The following is a 13,264-nucleotide window of genomic DNA, read 5'->3' as shown; positions in this document are numbered from 1 at the left end:
CTGGGGCCTTCTCCCGCAGCTGTTCACATACATCACTGAGGAAGTGAAAGCAAGGAAAAGGAGAGAAAGGGTGGGCTGCAGCAGTTAATAAGACTCATCCTCTCTTCTGCTACATTAAGGGTTTCCTGGAATTAGGGCTCTATGCCCTTCCCTCCAGCAAAGTCTGACAGCAGCATATGTCCCTATCACGATGTTGACCTTAACAACCTTCAGCTGCATCTGTGTTTTCCCCTAGCTACTTGGCACTGTTTTATCATTAGATGATACCCACACCCCTCTGATCTGTCTGCTTAGGTGCACACGTGACAATTTTGGTCCAAATAAATGGACTAACTAACTCTGGCTCAGTTGGGCTGAAACCAGGCTGGGAGAAAAAAGAAAAAAAAAAAAAAAAAAAATTATAATTCCTGAGTTTCACTGTCTCTTTAGCAGCTCCTACTGCTGCAGTACACAAGACCAAAACTCTGGGAAACCACAGGCTCTGATCGATTACCACATGGGTGAACAACATAAAAATGCACCTCTCGCTAATAAGTTTATAGTATTTCTTCTCAAGGTTTGTCTTTTTCCAAGACCTACAGAGGAGTCAGACAGGGGAAGAGACAGGAGACACTGCAGGCACATCTTCCACCAGAATCCCTGAAAAAATGCTCACTGCAGGGTGCCTAGTACAAGACAGATGCCTTTCAGTAATGTGAGGATTGATCAGTGCAAATCAGTCACTATTGTTCTACACCAGCTGTCTCTTCATACAGAAAAGACCCGAGGGAAGCTGAAGGCACTTTGCAACAGCCAGAGGGAAAAAGGTATTTTTAGTGATAGGCAGAATGCATTTATATTCCAACTAATTTCTTGTGGAGCTAAATAAAAACTAGAGTGGGCAACAAGGATTTATTATATGGTTTGAACAAAGGTAAGATTCCTGTTAGATCTGGCTGAGGGAATAGAGGGAGAAGGAAGTATCCTGGCCATTAAGATTCAGGAGTTGTTTAACTCAGCCTAGGAAATTGCAGCCCTGCCTCAGGCCACTGTGCAGAAGGCACCCTTTAGGTCTTTTCCTCTTTATTGAAAGGAAATCAACACTTTCTCTTACTCCCTCCAGACCAAACTGCTAAGGTTCCACCAGCATTACAATACCACACAAGTGAACAGAGCACAATATTTCTCCAATAAACTACAGCCCCAAGTGAGAGGCCAGGAGCCCTGAAAGCAGGTCATTTCTCTGCAAAGGATGTCATGAGCAGTCACAGCAATCCCTAGCAGAGACATGGTCTTATCGAGGAGACACTTGTGACCAGGGTCCTCAGAAGCAGCTTTGGTAACTGGGCCAAGGGCTGGCTAAATGTGACAGATAAGCTCCCCTCTTGACTCTGTCCCTATCACAACTGGCCCCAACCGTCGTCAAGGGGGTAAGCACATAGCGCAGAGGGTGACAGGATCCATTCTAATAGAAAATGGCATATATGGGCAATGCACGTTAATGCAAGTTAATAGCAAAGTACTCCTGACTTACATGAGTTAGTCTTACCCTGGAGATATTATGGTAAAGATTGGTCTGTTCAGAATAGTTAATCAAAATAAATTGAAGAAAATTATTTAAAACCTGTGTGAACATTGCTCTTAACAAGCATGACTTTATTTAGTTTGCATTCCCTCTGGAAGTGAATTTAATTAACTAGGTCCATTTGCATCTAAAATAGAAGAATGAGGTGATTTCAGCAGTGGACTACAGCCTCTATGTAGTGAAATCTATATCTACTTAACTAATCCAGCCGGGGTTACCTTTCCTAGACACCATTACTTGGACAAACCTTTAGTGTCTTGACTACAGCCAGATACTCATTATCTACATTAGGAAAGAAGGGGGGGAAAAAATAAAAATGCAGCCTCCTAACTTTCTCTAACAAGAGATGAAAATATTTTCCTTAAGTATACTTCAGGAAATACTTCCTTAAGTATTTGTTCAGTCATTTCAACCATGGCTGTAAAAATCATATACTTTCAAGAGCCGTGGAGTGCTACCAAGTTAAATAAGTACACCTATCCCAGATGAGAAGAATTAGGCACTGAAAGGCAAGTCACCTGTGAAGGGACACTTAACTGTCAAGCTTATTGCTTTTTCTGCCAGTGCTTTCAAGACGGCCTCGTTCCAGCTGTGACAGATGTCATATAAATGTACAGTTTGTGACAAATCGAGAACTGCAGGCTTTGAGTGGGGTGGAAGCTAAGATAGGTGAAACAAGGAATCTAAGAGCAGCCAAAGAGATCTAGCCGTGAACAGATCTTCTTTACTATCTGCTTCTACTGTGTCCAAGTTGTTCTTGCTTCTTTGTTAAAATAAAACAAAACCAAAAAAAACAACAAAGCAGACAGGAAAGCACATCAGTACCTTTGTGACCCCAAACAGCACATACACAAAGGCAGCTTTTTCCTGCTGCAAATGGTTTAGGCTGACTTGGTCTTCTCTTCATGCAGTGGGATGGTGTAGCTGACCTCTGGAAGTATCCTTCAACCAGATCAGCTCTGGATTAGTACCTTTTGAAAGTTATTGGTGCATCTGTTGTACCAGGAGGGTGACACTGGCTCCAACACACCAACACGACTAAGAATATACAAGCCTGAGCTCTGTTCTCTCATTTTTCTGAGAGAAATTATCACAAATTTCTCAGATAAATTAGTAAAACCCACATATGCACAGCAGTAATTTGGTGGCCTTCTGCTAATGAGTCCAGAATAGAAATGGAGCAAAGAAAAATGTCATATTCAACATCAATTAAGAAGGCAAGAACATAGTTATCCAGTACAAAATCCAGCCATGATGTCAGAACTCCCTCAAAAACTAATGAACCATCTATGTTATGTTTTAATTAAATGCCACCACCTTGAGCAGGAAAATACCCTCAATGTGTTTCATCGCAGGTGTTATTGTTACACATTTATTTTTATTTATATATAAAATACTGTCTGACTAAGAGGGGAGAGAAAAAATTACTGGTTCAGCTCACCTCTAGTTCAGAGACCACTGTATTTGCTTTTTCAATTGACAAATACTGTGCAATTCAGCAAACTTTTTTTTCCCCTCCATGCCATCTGAACAGAAGAAATCATTACTTGTAAGAACAATTTTTCAGTGAGTAGTGTTGGATTAGCTCAGTAGTCCTTCCTGACCTTAAGATCCAGAGAGTACACCACCCAATAGCAGTTCCCACACTAGTAACCTACTTCATGTTTAACAGGTTTAAAGACACCAGTTAGCTTTTAGTACGAGTGAGACTGACATTTTAATTACACAGTCTCCCACCACACTGCAGAGTATCCTCCTTTCCTAGGACTGCCGAGCACTTCTTCATTTCCCCTATGAGATTACTAGTAACCACCTGCCAGCCCGTCCCTTTCCCCCCCAAAAAAGAAATCCCCTCCAGCTGGAAACTTCTTAATTAATAACTTCTCCCTCGGTGCACCCGTTTGTGCAATTCTGTACAAAAACACCCACACATTAAGCCAGAACACACACACAGGTGCTGTTGGGTACCTCCCAGCAAACGGAAAGAGTTCATCACTCAGTAAGCACATCTGAGCAGGTCTGTCATCTGTGGGCTAACCAGGAACAACCGTTTTTAGAAATACTGATTTGAGTAGTTCCTTACCACATCACTAGCTCTAAGAATTCAGTTTGCAGAGTCTGAAATGGACAGAGATCAGTGCTTGTAGCATTTAGGCTAGTGAAGAAGCTATAGCTTTTTCTGGAGGGGAAAATACAGCCAAGGAACTGTCTGCATTAGTAATGTTTTATGACAGATTTTTGCAAGCAATGTCAGAGCCTTTTCTTTTGACTATGACGTGAGACAGAATGTCTTATGTAAGCCGCAAACATGTTTCAGGAAAAAACAGTTTGCGTAAGTTGCTGCTTTGAGAGATCAATTTTGAATGTCTGGGAAAAAAAACTCCAATACAAACCTTTTCTCATTTATATTCCCCTCCTGTTGCATCAGCACAGTCCTTTGTTTACTGTCTGCAAAGATGCACTCTGATACTAGTGGAATGTGTATGTTAAATTTGTAGAGCAGCATTAAACCCAAACTCAACCGCTCAAAAGCAAAGTTTCCCAGGAAGAAGGAGGATGACAGCCAAGCACTGCAGTACCACACAAAGGCACAATTCACAGTAAAAAGAAGTTATGGTTCTTGCATGGATGTGTAAAATTTTCATGAAAAGGAAGTTTAATATTTTATCTGAAAACTAATCACTCAAACTGCAGAAGCAGCAGTCTAATGAGAGGAATTAAACATAAAATCGTGGCAGGATTGAGGCTGCTTTGAAATACACTCCTCTTCTGGTACTTCTGCTGCTGTGAAGTAGGAGAAGCCACAAATGATGACCATAGAGTGCACACTGGATTTGCTTGATGCTATTACTACAGACAGTCCAGATAACATCTTAGGCACACAAACATGATTTGTGTTCTTGATGTCTGGGAAAGAGAGTAGGAATACATTGCAATTGCATTAGTGACTTATAAGTATGAAAGAAAAAGTACATAAAGATGTTTTATTTGCAGAACAAAGTCTGACAAGACAATGAAACTTTCTATAGCGAATGCTGTAACAAAAATCCTACTCATCAGCAGTGAGGCCAGCCTGCCACTAGCTGCAGTACTACTGGTGATGCCAGTGCTGTGCATGAATTCTTAAACTGTGGGATGTAAACGTGTAACCTTTGTGGTGTAAAAATGTGTCTGGTTGAAGCATTTCATGAGCTTGCCCAAGTACCAGGCTTCTGGCGGGAGAAGTGCTATGGGAATGTTCAACCACAATGTTGAAAGCAGAAGATAAAGGCAGAGCTTTAAATTGTGTTCAGTCCATCTCTCCAAGTGTCAGAACAAGACCTTCTCATGCTAAATTCCATCACAGATCTGCTCAATTATGCCATTCCTGTACCTGCCAGTGATGAGGGTGGCAAGTCTCATGACCATCCTAAAACATCAAGTACAGAATTCCCTGGGAGTGGTCCAGCTGCAGGTGCTAAAAAGTATTTTGACTCTTGTCTTGGCCTGACAGCTATTTTACGTATCATCTTATTAAGTGCCAGAAACTTCAAGGTTTCCTAGATAAGGTAAGAACATTTTGGAGTTCAGGAGACAAATATTAAAATTCTTGTCTGTTTCTCACACCCCCTCATAACTAAATTATCATTTTTAATATCTTTGGGGTAGTGTTTTTTCATTCACATGAGATTTCCCCTTGGGTTTTTACCTACCCTGAGGACTCCATAATAATTAATAAAATTAAACTTCTGGCAGCAGCAGGCTACATCTCAAGTAAAGACAATAAATAAATAAATTTAAAGTGTAATCAACCTCAAAACGAAAAGAAGAAAGAGCATCCTTGGATGCAAGATATCACAAGTTCAGATCACTAGGCTGGGCTTCAGAAGGAGGGAAGGAGCTAACATTGAACATATCCCACATCAAAACACAAGACTCACAGGAGATGAAAAAAGTCACACAGCAGTTATAGAGGAACCCCACCCACTTCCCAGAAGCTGTGAATCTTCACATTCTTTGCACATACTTTGTCACTGTCACTGTTCTACCCTTCTGCACCATAAAAGAAACCCAAAACCAACATGTAGACATCATGAAATCATGTAGCAGCTGGAAGGCTTGAGGAAGACTCTGGTGCACAGCAGCTCCCTCTGCACTACATTTTCTGGGTCTATATCACCTGTGCAAAGTGTCATGTAAATCCTGCAATATAAAGCAGACAGGAAGATAAAGCTTGCCCAAGGCTCACAAAATTTGGAGCCTTTTCTTCTACCTTCCTAAACAAAAGTTGGTATTTTCTCTGAACTGCACCCACCTGCAGAGGAGAATTTAAAAAAGGGGAGAACAGGAATATTTTGTAGCTCAGATTCTCAGAATCTGAGAATCTACAGCCTGGCCCACTTTACCTCATACATGGAAGCTGCTGTCAAAATAATTTCAACTTTTACCTCTCAGCATTTCAGCTGCTGCTGAAGATTTTTCATTGCATCTTCTACCAGGACAGAAGGTCTTTTAGTTCTTTTAGTTCAATTACACAGTGAGAGTAATATCCAGTATCAAAGTATGAAGAAAAAAATCCAGCTATTCCCAAAAGACTGTAACTATTCCAACTACTGCAATGGCTAAAAAGTTAGCAATTGTTCCAATTTTCTTAAAAGACTGAGAGTGCACTATGGTGCATGACTGAAAGATTAGCTAATCAAACACAAATTGAATGCATTTAGGGAACAGTCTGGTGCTCAAAGTTCACATTCCAGCTGGGCAGAGGCCCAGTCCTCTTCCACCCCAGACCACAGCAGCACTGCCCAAGCAACAGTGAACTCGGAGCAAAAGGGCATTTAGGAAGCGCTGGAGCTGATTCAGGCTCCGAGAGGGCTCAATCAGTTCCAGCCAGACTTCAGCATGAAGATAATCTTTGATTCCACCTCTGTTCAGGTTTATAAATTGTCTGAATGCAGTAATCAAGAAAGACCATGTACATAGCATGTCCTGCCTTGGACAGGTCTCTGACAGAGTACAGGGGTCACACTGAAAGCCTTCAAGCCCAGGACACTGAAGGACAAGTCAACAACTCCTTTGTAAGATGAAGGCATGGAAAGCTATCCTTCTACCTCACACACTGATGAAACCTAACATTTTGTTGAAATACTTTCACCCCTCCAAAAATAAGCAGAGCTTGCACACTCTGCCTTTTCAAGTATGTCATAAAAACGCCTAGAAGGAAAGGCATTTTGCTAGAATTAGAGCATCTGGCAGAGAAAAGCACCTAAAGCATCCCCATCAGGTTTCATCTTCAATTCAGCAAGATCCAAGCCAGCTATAAGACTGTGACTGCTACCACAAGGCTAAGAGAAATGAGTGAAACAGGTCAGTTTATTGAGAAAACAAATATATTACAAATCCACAAAGTGAGAGAAATGAGAAGCACAGCACTCAAACACTTTTACACTAATAGTTATTGGCATCAGTGAACATCACAGTGAAATATCAAACAAATGCAGCATGGAGGGAAAGAAGGTAAAGCACGAGGGGAGTGAAACCAGGAGGTGACAAGATGTTAGGGTAATTTAAGAGAAAACAGATACGCCTTTGTAAATTCCAGCAACTCACACACTCCCAAGAGATACAAACAATATTCCTACTAAGGACTAATTGATATACACCAGGGATTTCACTAATTACCTCTGGTACAGAATTACACTAGGGAAGGCAACTATCAATGCACCAGTTACTGGATATTTCAGGTTGCCATTTTTTTTTTCTGAACAATAGACTGCAAATCACCAGTTTTTACAAACTTCAAACTGCAGCTCAGGGAGATTCTTAAGTTGTTAGCAGTGATGGAGTACATATCTTGCTGTATAAGCAGCTCTACTGATATCAGTGTTTATACAGAACGGGACATTAAGTGCTGTTTGAGGCACATGGTATCTAGCCCTGTATGGCCAAGTGCCTTAAAATGAGATCCTAAATGAACATTACTCAAATTTACTTTCCAAGTGGACACAGTAAAATAGGCAGCAAGCAACTGTAAGAAAAGTGACACGTGGATCTATCTGCATTTCAGGTAGCTCAGCTCTCCTTTATGAAAAAAGGCCACTTGAAGACAATGACAGTGCAATACAGTGGCTTGAACAACTCAATTCTGAGGATGTTAGTCTTGAGATTAGTCATCACCTTCATATCTTAAGCACACCGAGGCTGAGATGGAACATGCAGTACTATTTCTCCTGCTATGTGACTAGCTTCATGTTGAGAGTCACTGAAATTGCATCTAAAAAGCATCTTTATGGGATGCTAGAAGATACCCACAAGACTCAAGTTGATATCCTATTACAGCAAGTTGTTTTTAGCCCTGCTGAAGTGACATTTTATTTAGGAAAACAAAAAAGGGAGACTGCACATGTTTTCACACCAACATCTTGCTAGAAATGGTTAAACTGAAATGCTACACTTTGAAGAGAGCAACCATGCAGCTGCGGATCAATCATGTACTATTCGCGTGGACTAACAGGAAGAAAGCCCAACACACACACAGTTCTGAGAAACAAAGAACGAGGAGTACTAATGTAATGTTATGATGGAGGTGTGTGGAAAGGGCCTGAGCAAGAAGGAGCTTAACATCAGGACCCTTGAATCGGAGTGCCATAAACAAGAGCCACGTGCTGGGACAGCTGTTCAGAACTGTGCTATCAGAGATCCTTTGCAGAAGGTTTGCAGTAGTATTTGGAGATGAAAGAGATCAGAGCATTTCAGTTTCTCTTTCAACGAGGTTACTGACACCATTTAGAAAAACGTATTTATCTTTCCCAGTCTTCTGGTTTTGTGGTACCTTAACAGTCACCCACTCACACTCAGTTAATAAACTACAAAGGCTTAACTGTATCCTTGAACACCCAGCCTCAGAAAGTTACAATAAAACAGGTTGGGATGGGAAAACAGGAGTAAATCTAACCTCAGTCCATGGGTTTGTTTGATGTTTGTGTATGGCATTCTTATCCCTTACCCCGGTCCCTTACCCACACTCACACAAAAGCCCCATCCTTTTTTAAGTCTGATTCAGAGCCAAATAAATTCTATCCCTGAGTCGCTAGTTGTATAAAACTGCCAGTTCCTACTCAAGACTGCCAGCACTGAGGGCAGCTGGTTTACTCACATGACTTCAGCTAAGCATCTGCAAACCGTACACTCTAAGTCCTTCCCATGTGCCTGTCCAAGTTATCTTTGTTACAAATGCAAGACAGTTCATTGATAAATAGCATATTTCTTCCTCTGTTAAGCATTAGATAGCCTAATTCACATGCAAAGTACTTCTTATATGAATCTTGGAGTTGAATTTGTTTTCAGAGCCCAAAAGTGTGACAAACCAACAAAGGGAAAAGACTGGCCTTTAAAGAGATACATTATATATACAAAGAGAGGAAGACGTAGACTAGTATACATTGAAGCACATTTATAATCCAAACTGTCCCAGAATAACACGACACAAAAATATAGACAAATGTAGTCACTCCCTGCCCAACAGATCCAAAAATAGTGTCTGTAGAATTAGTTGATCATAGGCAGACAAAAAAACCCAAACCTTTAAGCAAGCAAGATTTGTAGGCGGTGGAATATCATACATTGAACGTGCTCTGCTTCCAACAACAGTCTTTAGATGCAAGTAAATTCTCAGACACATGATTTCTTCTTCTCCTCTCCCTCAACACTGGATAACTTTGAATATAATGCAATAATGTTTATTAATTAACATTTTTTGTTCCAATCAAATGTCAATCCAACAAACCAAGATCATTGCCTCTAGCTGATCAGACTCACAGAGGTACCAAGTATACTTGCTGCTTTTGCTAGGGGTGCTCAGGGCAGTCTTTTGAAAGACAGGCCCCAGACTCCTCCAGGTAGCCATCAGAAGTTACAGCCTACTTTCAAAGTCCAGTGACCCCAGAAGAATTATTTTAAAAGCAGCTCAGTTAAGACTGACCAATCACAACTATCTTTATCCCTTTCACCTTATCCACTCAGAAATAGCAGGCTGCCTGAACCCTTTAATGAAGCCTGACTAGCATAGCCTCAGACCAGTCTGGGAGCAGAGATGTCCAGTAGTGCTAGAGAAGATAATTCAGACAATAAAATCATGCAACCTCAGCAAAGAATCCAACAAGTTGCCTTTCTCCCAAAAGAAACCTACAATCAAGACATTCACTATCTTGAGAAAGAGGAACAGTGAGGTTTTTAACAGGCTCCTGAGCCTCATAAAAGTGCTCAAGAGTCTACACAAGAGTCACCCAGCTTTGAATGTTAGTTGATCATAACAAGAGTGTGTGATTTTTCCTGGCTTGGAAACAACTGGGAGAAGATTAAAAGAAAAAAAGCCTACACAAAGAAGAACTTGCTTAAGTATTACAGTTAAAAATGCCATGAAAAAGAGAGGAAAGGGGATAGACATCCTAATCAGCCTTTCTTCTGTGCCTGCTGTGGATAAAGAACCACCTGGTCAAGTAGTCACCAATGCATTCACATCCACTCTGGCTCCACAAAACCCACGCTGATGCGACTGCCAGCATGAAGTCACTGAGAACAACTTAACCCCCTCCTCTCCATTTATCTGGTCTTCATCTACCTTTGCTACTCTTAGCTTGAAGGGGGAAAACAGGGCTTGCGGGGACCAGTGGGGCAGAGCTGAACACAACAGATTTCCATGGCAACAAGATACAGCCCCAGCGAGAAAGGCCTGTTACTAGCTGTGAGGCAGCGTGCTTGGCAGAAACAGATTTTTCTATCAGACAGGCAGAGATAGCAGCTTGTGCTCATACGCAGACGTGAAAGGAATCTGATTCTTGGCCTTGTACAACCCCACTGAATTCAGGCAGAGCTACGCCAGTGTAGACCACAGTGAGATAGAGACCGTCATTTGATGTTAGCAGGAAATATACAACATGGAGAGACACTCTGCCTTTAAAAACAAAATAAATGTACTCCTAGGACATTCCTCATTAACTGAACATGTACTGCCAAACTGCAGGAAAACCCAGCGCTAGCATGAAAGGGAAAGCAACTGTAGTGCACAGATGTGTGCATACTGTACCAACACCTACTGCTTGTGCTTTTACCTTCCACAAGTCCACATTTACACACAAGCTCAACCTCTTACCAAGAACCCTGCTGCATTTGGAAAGCGAGGGAGCTACCATTATCCCAAATTCTCCACCAAGGAAGTCAGTCATTTGGCTTAGTGATTTAGGCTACTTTCCATTAAAATACAGTTACCAACATTTTCCAACATAACTATATTTTATGTACTCATTAGTGTCCTCCAAACTCAACTTTGCTCGCAACAGACCGCTAAGTCTTCTGGCCATAACGATTACAAGCTTTGCCTTCGTATGTAAGAATACAGACTCCATACACTGAATTCAATAAGACAAGTCTTGGTTTATAAAGTTAAGAGCATGAACAAGGCTTTGCAGGACCAGAGCCCCCAGCAAGGAAGAGCTGAGGCCATCAGCAAACTTTTCCAAGTCAAGCAGAAAAACAGCAACTGTCCCGCTTACAGTGCATGCTCTGCTGGAAATGTACAAAAAGCCATTTATATCAAGTATAAGAAAAATATTCCAAGTACAGTTTATAAAAATATCTGTAACAAGCTAAGAACAAAGCCAGAAACTGTCCAGGCAGGCTTAACTGGGGACGTGGTGGGTGAGGAGGGTCTTGCATAATATAGACAAGGAAGGAAGAGTAATTTCATGCGCTACTTTGTGGAGCAGAGCAGCAACAGTCCCATCCTGCTGAAGTTTTATTTAAGCCCTACAGCTTTTCCTGACACTGCAATAGATGGAACTCATAACAACTTAGAAGTAAGACTCAAGGCAGGCACTGCAAGCACAAGGCTTTATTTTTTATTAAGTGACAGGGCTATAAAGCTACCAAACACCGTATTTGAACAGGCAATCCCCTGTTAACACATAACTGTCAGGGCTGACTCTGTGACAGGCTCATCCTTGTTCAGAGTCCTGCTCATCAGAGAGAAGGTGATTACCACACAGCAATGACGTTTTAAGTCAATGTTTTTTTGATTGCCAAGGTGTCTGGTAAGCTTAAAGCACATGAGCCCCAAGGCTGCTTGCTTCCCTTTAAGAGGAGTGGTGCCTTGTATTGCCACTGTTTATACAGATATGGTAATTAAAAGTTGCACTGTAACGCATTTTATAATAGTCTTATTGTTCCCATGAATTAAACTGTTCCAGTTAAACATGATATCACAGCTAAATAATACTCTGCATTTATACTTTTTTAAACTTTTTTTTTTTTTTTTCAGTCTGCATGTGGACTCTGGGCTTCTTCACCATAGATATTTCCAGCACATCTCAGAGCAAACTCCCTCGTGCTAAATCAAAGCCTTACTCCACATTCTCGTGGAGCCCACTCTCCAATGCCTAAGCAAGCACTGTGCTAACGCTGAACCCGGATTCCAGAGTGATACACAGGGACAACCTCTAGCTGACAAAACTGGCAAGATTTTCCACACGTTTCTCAGTACCACCGCAGCAACGCTCGGCTATGATTCCACAAGTGTGCTCAGTGCAGAGCTGTTTACACTGAACACAACCGAAGGGCACGAGCAGGGCTGGCTGACAGCACCGCAGCGGCGGTCACAGGAAACCAGGAAGGCACATTTCCTAAACCTTGAGGGCCTTAATGAAAAGCAGCACTGAGGGAACACCACAGCTATAAAAGAAGCAAGATGACAGGCCAGCCACCGCGTTGTACAACATCCCGTCTCGCAGGGGTTTGACAGAAAGCCCTGCCGGCCTCCCAGCATCGGGCAGGGCTCTGGGAGTCAGAAAGCGTGACTTTCCTTGCCCTTCAACGTGGCAGACGGGCTCAGGGCTCACCTACCTGCTTCAGGAGGAACTTATCCTCCGCGTTGATCTTGAGGGAGACGGCCAGGTGGATGGCAGAGAGCACCACCCCGCTGATGACCGCGGCCCTCATCCGCACCGGCAGCAGCGTGTAGATGCTGTAGATAAAGAAGACGGTCCACCAGATGCCCTCCGAGGCACTCCTGGGCCACACCAGCAGGACCCCTACCACTTGCACGGCCAAGATCACCAGGATGACCGAGTAGCACGCCAACCACATGTGGTCCTGGTGGAAGTCGTTGCGGTTGCACACCATGCACAGCACCACCATGAGCAGGATGGCCATGGAGAGCACCACAACGTAGGACACCTCATAGTGGCCGTGCGCGGCGTGGAAGATCAGCATGACCACGCAGACCAACACCAGCACGGCCATGAGCATGGTGAGGCTGCTTTGGTTGAGCCGGAAGAAGTAGCGCTGGTAGAGGCGCTCCAGTTTCTCCGACTGGAACTTCTTGGACCTGAAGATCTGCAGCAGGCTGCTGCAACAGCTGCCCATGGAGAAGGCCACCTCAGAGTCCCCCTCGTCCCTGTCCCCGTCCTCGTCCTCCCGCTCAGTCTTGGCCTTGGCGCGTTTCTCCTCCAGCCCCAGCTCCACGGAGCGGGGCCGCACCTCGCCCTGCTCCCCCAGCTGCCGGGGGCTGGCACTGTTGGGGGCAGCGGGGGAATCACCGCCGGGGGGGTGGCGGGACCGGTGACGTCGGCTGTCGTCACCCTGCTCCTGCCAGGCAGACTTGGACCTGAAGCTCATCATCCTGCAGCCGCTGTCCCCGCGGCTCCGGGTCGCCTGGGGCTCCCCGGC

General features: G+C 43.2%; 1 protein-coding gene across 1 annotated transcript in view; it reads right to left on the bottom strand.

The window, feature by feature from the left end:
• Positions 1-13,264, bottom strand: part of ADCY5 (adenylate cyclase 5) — a 218,148-nt gene that overhangs the window by 196,188 nt on the left and 8,696 nt on the right. Inside the window, 3 exon segments of the mRNA XM_009996221.1 lie at positions 12,440-12,742; positions 12,744-12,788; positions 12,791-13,255. Coding sequence (XP_009994523.1) covers positions 12,440-12,742; positions 12,744-12,788; positions 12,791-13,255 — 813 coding nt within the window.

Source organism: Chaetura pelagica, unplaced genomic scaffold (assembly GCF_000747805.2).
Source record: "Chaetura pelagica isolate M959 unplaced genomic scaffold, ChaPel_1.0 scaffold3, whole genome shotgun sequence".
In the NCBI taxonomy this organism is placed as follows: Eukaryota; Metazoa; Chordata; class Aves; order Apodiformes; family Apodidae; genus Chaetura; species Chaetura pelagica.
This window is presented reverse-complemented; position numbering and strand designations above follow the sequence as displayed.